Source organism: Henckelia pumila, chromosome 2 (assembly GCF_033568475.1).
Source record: "Henckelia pumila isolate YLH828 chromosome 2, ASM3356847v2, whole genome shotgun sequence".
NCBI lineage: Eukaryota > Viridiplantae > Streptophyta > Magnoliopsida > Lamiales > Gesneriaceae > Henckelia > Henckelia pumila.
The window spans coordinates 103,856,518-103,863,118 of record NC_133121.1 but is presented as its reverse complement, the minus strand read 5'-3'; the positions used below and the strand labels follow the sequence as shown (position 1 = coordinate 103,863,118).

At 35.9% G+C, this 6,601-nt stretch overlaps 1 protein-coding gene across 1 annotated transcript; it reads right to left on the bottom strand.

Annotated features, from left to right (window-relative positions):
- Window positions 1-241: 241 nt before the first annotated feature.
- Window positions 242-6,233, bottom strand: LOC140878063 (WEB family protein At2g40480-like). The gene is made up of 9 exons (XM_073281663.1): window positions 5,859-6,233; window positions 4,039-5,219; window positions 2,519-2,740; window positions 2,215-2,373; window positions 1,473-1,560; window positions 1,290-1,376; window positions 1,001-1,045; window positions 815-912; window positions 242-594 (listed from the first exon to the last, which is right to left on the bottom strand). Exons 1-9 carry the CDS (start codon window positions 6,027-6,029, stop codon window positions 549-551), a joined length of 2,097 nt encoding a protein of 698 aa, XP_073137764.1. The 5' UTR covers window positions 6,030-6,233; the 3' UTR covers window positions 242-548.
- Window positions 6,234-6,601: the final 368 nt, after the last annotated feature.

The following is a 6,601-nucleotide window of genomic DNA, read 5'->3' as shown; positions in this document are numbered from 1 at the left end:
CAAAATTTAATTTCACTTTTCTCCAAAAATATATGTACATATAACTTGCACTAGCTTCTGAAGATTTGATTACAATTTTGGCTTCTCATAAACGAGAAATTCGTATGTTTCGAATTAATATGAGATGGAAATTTATAATTGGTATGTAACGCATTCTTGAAAATAACATTCAAAGTAAATTAGCAATCTAATTTAGTGGGAAGCATGGTACAGCACTACAGCTACAGCCTTGTGGAAATCTTGAAATTCATATATATTTTCATAAGGCAATAGGTTTTTACATGTCTAACATTATGTACTGCCATTTTTGGCCAACACTCGAACACATCGAGACATAGTAAGACCGAAAGAAAACCACAATTTTACATCCCAAAAACAAACAAGAATCCCAACATCACGCAATCAAATCCAGAGCTGGATCCTATACAACTGGCAAAAACCCTATGAAATTCTTCCAACATAATGGAAAACGGATCGACGCGGAGCGTGAAAGTTATTTACCATAGCCAAAATGACTTGCCTCCAGTTTATTGGCAACAGCCAACTTTCTAGCCCATAGTTTCAGGCTGAGTTAGCCAAGGTCGCGCTTGAAACCTGGTTCATGAGAGGGAAGGTCTCCACATTAAAATTGGCATTTGCAATCATTTGAATTTCATGAAATTCTTATACATTACAGCTTTGACCAATCCATCCAGCCTAGATCATGCTTTATCACATGACAAGGATAGTAAGCAAGCATGATCATTATATAGTCGACTACCTCAAGTTTGTTGTGAATAGAAATGCGAAAGAAAGGGTAGGAAAAGAGGCATACAGATCTTCCGAATCAAAGCTCCCATATGTCTCGGATGGTATCGATCCTGACCCTCCAGAGCTATCAGAGTCATAGTACATCTCATGGTTCATGTAGTTCTATAATCAAACAAAAAAACCTTTGATCAATAGACGTAATAAAATTAGAGACGAAGTTAAGACAAGAATGGAGGAAAAATGATCTGACCGGATCAAATTTGCCAACCTCAGCTGAATCCGCTTCATCATCCACCTACATAAATGAGAATGACAAAAGCACAAATCATACTATGACCTTAATAAAAAATAAAGTGCCCCCTTTTCAATTCTTAACTGTTTATTATTTTATTAGGAAAATGCAACTTCCTGATCCTCACATACTGTCTGTCATAAAAAATTATACATGAAAATATCTTGCATCCACCACAATAGAATTTTTCCCATTATTCAAAGTATAATCATGATGTTAGAAGACACGATTAAAATCGATACACTACCACTTGTATCTCGCTTTCCTCCTTGATCAAAAGTTTGACATAATCCGAGTTTAGTTTATCAGCCACAAGAACAAAAGGTTGCCTCTCCTGCAAAACCAACAAATCAGATGTGATCAAATATACTATTTGTCATGTATGACTAAAATTTGATGTACCAAAAGGACATGCGCACAAATCTAGTACCTTTTTTGTCATATTTGTCCATTTCTCATATCCTTTCTCATGTATTTCAACTTTGTTTCCATCCTCAAAATCTTTCATAAATTCATCCCTATATATAGTTTTAACCATGCAAGCTAACAATGAGGCCAATTGAGAAGGATAAATGAACCGATGTTACGATGTACAACGTAATAGCCACCCTTGTATCTGAATTAAATTTATCTCCAATACAGTGTTAAGCCATCACATTTCTATGAATTATCTATCCATGACTATGGGTCCATCAGTAAACAAGAATTATCACAGAAAGGTGCGCACGAACAGTTTCAGAAATCAGGGGCAAACACAAGAATTTGATCGAAAAGGGCGAAATAGGCTCACGGGGGCCTTTCGAGAGGCACTTGGGCAAGAGTATTTCAAAGTTTCATATGTTGAACCTGACAATATTAGTCAATCACAATGTGATGGAAATTTTACAACTTAGTTTCAACTTAGGAATCACAAATCAAGAAAGCGAACAGGAAAAGTCTAGGCAAGTGAAAATAATAGCAATTTTTCTTATAGTCTCTATTTTTTTTATATAAAAAAAAGTTCAATTTCTGAAAGTTTCTTTTTTCTTTCTACATATTACATCATTCGTTACCATCAACAATCGCCCTAAATACAATCACACAACAGTTCGAGCTCAGAATGTTATTCTCACAAGTGAAAACAGGAATCAAATTAACGCAACAAGATGGCACATATCGATGTAAAAACATACATGAAAAAATGAAAAGCTGATCTGGGTTGATCTTGAATCCTCTGCCCCATAAAATCTCCATCCTCACAGCGACTTTTCAGTTTCTTGGGCACATTTTTCTCGATTCCACAGTCATGCATGTCAGCCAAGGCAATAGCAACAGAAAGCCCACAATTTTCGCTGCGAGTTACATCATATTTCCACACACGTAAACTTTCTCCATGCACAAATACATTCAAATCAACGCTTTAAATATTGAAAAATCACCGTCAAATTTAATTTTTAAAGGTTAGGAGAAATACTGAAAAAAAAAAAGAAAACCAACCACTTTTGGAAAGCGCTGCCGTCTGCGCCACGGCGAATCCCATATATCCTTTTTCTGGGGTGCGCCATTGAAGTTGAAAAGTACAGTTTCAAAGATCCTGTAGCTTTAATTTCTTCTTCATAAATGGCGCCCCATTTTTGGGAAGAAGGTAAATATAATTTAATTATAGGCGGGATGAAATTGGTTTCCGCGGGGAAGGATGCTACCGTGCGCCACAGCGTAGGTTATTCACTAAGACATGTTTGTGTGTTGGAACTTTGGTATTAAAAAAATTATGATTTAAAGATAATAAATGAATTCATTAAATTTTATGTAATTTTCACGACTAAAGTACGACATGAAATTATATATAATCGCTATTTTCAAAAATTAAAAACTGTATAAAAATTTTTAACTTATCACTTAGAAATTACCATTTCATTATATCCAATTTTATAAAGAGTAGATTATGGGATATGTGAGACTGGTCGACCTAACTCAAGTACAATAAAAAATAATATTTTTGCATGAGTCCGATCTAATATAAGTTTAGTATGATAAAATTGATCCAACGAATCGTTAAGAGTATTTTTTTTTTTTTTTACCATATCTAACTTAACTAAAATAGCAAGCAAAAATATATTTAGGTTATCTCTGGATACTGGATAGAGTTGAGAAATAACTTGGCCATAATATAACTAATAACATGAACCCAAAGAGGATACTTACGGTGCAATTTTTAGCTTGGAGTTATACTTGGCAAGAGATACATTAAAAATTATAATTCAATATGAAACTAGTATTTAATCATGATTGTTGTAAATAACACCAAAAAAAAATCAAGATTTATATTTTGAACATAGATGATAGTTAATTAAATCAAGAACCTTTCAAGAAAGTTTTTTTTTTTTTTTAAAAAAAAAGAGATTTTCCCGCGGTAACTTTAAGGAATGAAAAGCGCATTTCATCTGTGATAACGTAAAGTCGTGGGAATGATTTGGACAGACGCGTGTCTAGCTGCTGTTGGCTTCTGAACAAATGACGCAAGCTAAATGTCTAAAATGGCCTTCCATTGAGTACGAATCCAATGTGGCGAAGGGGGGTGTTTTGGGGATTCTTAAGGAGTGGACTTGAAAAGAGAGGATGATGTAATATGAATTGGGGCCAAACAAAGGAATTATTATGATAAAGAGGGCCAAATCAGTTGCTTAATTTATCATCAAAAATGTTTTGCCTTTTATCCTGTCAATTGTCAAATCAAATAGCACAGTTTTCAAATAAATTTGTAGGTGCTTGTTAATTAGATTTTGTACAATTTTACACACTTTATGATTAGGTTTACTTTTCTTCATCACTTCATTGTTATTGAACTAGTTGTGATTTAACTCGTAAAATTGATAATCGCTGTTTTTCGATGCGTACGGAGTAAAACAACTGGACAAGCCAAAAACACCAATCCTTAATCAGAAACAAATCACTAAAACCATGCAATACTGATAATGGAATATGAATCACATACATACATGCACATTCAAGCTGGCTGAGTTCTCTTCTTGGTTTTCTTAATGGAGAGTGGCACTTGGATGAACCCAAACTTCTTCCTTTGAACGACGAACGACGTTTCGACCTTCCCGTCTCCCGTGGATTCGCCTGGATGCAAAATGACTCGACTTTGCTCCCGCAACATCTGGCTCAAAGAAGCATGCTCGCTTCCTACAATTATTTTATCATGCAACATCACTCTCCTACCTAATATGTCACCCATAGAAGTAGTTCCATTCGACCCATTCTCGTGCCCAACTCGTGTCTCCCCATGACCCGAATTACGTGAATTCCTGAACTTGAACTTCGAGTAACGCTTTCCTTGCTTCGTTTCCTCAAATTTCTCCGATACCGGAATTGTGTTTGAATCAATGAACTTGGTCTTGCATGCATCCTCATGATCATCAACTTGTTGCGCTTTTCGCGTAAGCAAACGGTGCTCTTCACACGAAAGGGTGATCCCATTACTGCGATCCAATGCGCCATGATCAGACGAATTAATCTCAGTGCTTTTTTCATAGATTGCAATGGCCTCAATCGCTTTAGCAGCTTCCTCCATTTTCTTGGCTGCATTTAGCCTCATCTCCGCCATTTTTATGCTGTTCTTGGTACGTTCTATCTCCGCCATCGCCTTCATGACTTCATACCTCGAAGCTTCTGTCATTTTCTTGAACTGCTCTGTTTCGAAGTCGACCCGCTTCGGTTCCACTACCAGTACAGCAGCATTTGTGTGATTCTCCATCGTGTTTCTGCTAAACATGGCTCCTTTCGAATCGGGTGCCTGGATTAATTTAACCCTTCTCTTGTCTTTCCTCATTTTCTTGTTCAAAGACTCCACAGATTCTTGAATCAGAGCAAGATCGATAGATGTTTTGTTTAGGTTGAGTTTGGCTCGATCCAACTCCAAGAACATGGAACCAGTTGAGCGGTGATCAGGAGACAGAGTACTTAGATTTTCGTTTGAATAATGGATCATATTACTTGCCAGATTCAGATTTGGGCTGGCGAAAAACGAAGAGAATTCAGGCATGAAATTCAGTTTGAAACCTTGGACGAATCTTTTCGCTGCTTCGAGTTGTTTTAAGACATCGAGTGTTTCTTCTTCTTTGATTATCAGATCTCTCTCCAGCTGCGCTGCTTGTTCCTCGATTTTATGCACATCAAAGTCCTCTGAATCTTGCTGCAATTCCAACCACGGCAAATATTTAATTAAAGAGGAAAATTGTTGTTTTGGTACCGAATGTTCGTCGCTTTATGATTTCGCTTTTTTATATTTTTCAGATTTTTGTTTTAGTTCGTTATCTTTAATTTTTTGACAATTTTAATTTTTTTCAGATATAGCGTTGATGACATCAATGACGCAGTGTAGATATGGAGTGGACGTGCATAGTATCACGTAAGCATTAATTTTCGAAGAAAAACGACAGAAATTAACAAAAATGGGAACATGCAGAATTAAACTGAAATATGAAAACATAAAATAGATCAAAATTATAATTGTTCCTTAATTAAATCACATTTTGGTTAAATTCATGATAAATATTTTAAAAACTTCTTAGAATTCATTCAAAATTAATAAACTTATAATCTTTAGACATAATAAGTGTTTAAAAAGCAAAACAAAATAATTGAATGATGAAACTTTATAATTAATCATACATTATACCATACTATTATATTACAAACTGATGATAATTTCTAAATAAATTATCAAAAAAAATTATATTAAGTAAAGTAATTATTTCGTCTAATTTAAATAAAACAAACAATATAGGAACGATAAAAAAAAATTGTAAAATGTATTTGATTAATTACTAACACGATCAGCAGCCAAACGAAGAAGATGATTAGGTATCCACGGGCCGCTGCCGCCGAACCGGTTGACCGCCTCCTTCACCGACTCGAACGGCGGCGAAGTGTCAATCTCCACACGTGGGCTCACAATCTTTTTCGTTTCTGTCACAGCTGCTGATTCCGAAGTTTCCTCCATAACTTGGGAAAAGCTTTCTAAAAGAAGCTAGGCCTCTAAGTTTCAGTACTGTGAAATTATCTTGGGATTCAGAATGTTATGCATTTTGGTTTGGAAACTGTAATATTTATCAAAGTCAGTAGCAGAATTTCAAGAAATGGGTCGTGTGAAGGTGGCTGTAATGATGATGTTTGGAGGGTAAAAGAAAGAAGATGAAAAAAAAAGGTGGAATGGTGTTATAAAGTTGTATATAGAACTTCATGCTGCCATAAAGAGATAAAATAGAGCGTACACAAGTGTGTGACATGTGCACGCAGATCATGTCAAACAAATAGGTCGATCTACAATCCGTCGTAAGCCATCGTTAGACGGAGTGAGACGGGTTGTCCCATCTTTTAAGCTGGGGACGGTTCAAACCAACAAACTCACGAGTAAATTGACGGGTTTTGACGGACCAACCCACAACCCACCATTAGACAGGGCGGGGCAGCGCACCTTTTAGACAGGTTGGAAAATTGTCAACTCAACTCACTAATTTTATATGTCAAGTCAAGCCAACCCGACGGACCTAACCTATTTTGACACATCTAATT

Coding starts and splice junctions, on each gene's coding strand:
- LOC140878063 (XM_073281663.1), bottom strand. CDS start 6,029: ATGGAGGAAACTTCGGAATCAGCAGCTGTGACAGAAACGAAAAAGATT. Junction 5,220..5,858: donor TTCGTTTGGCTGCTGATCGT/GTTAGTAATTAA, acceptor TTGGAATTGCAG/CAAGATTCAGAGGACTTTGA. Junction 595..814: donor AGCTTTGATTCGGAAGATCT/GTATGCCTCTTT, acceptor CTCATGAACCAG/GTTTCAAGCGCGACCTTGGC.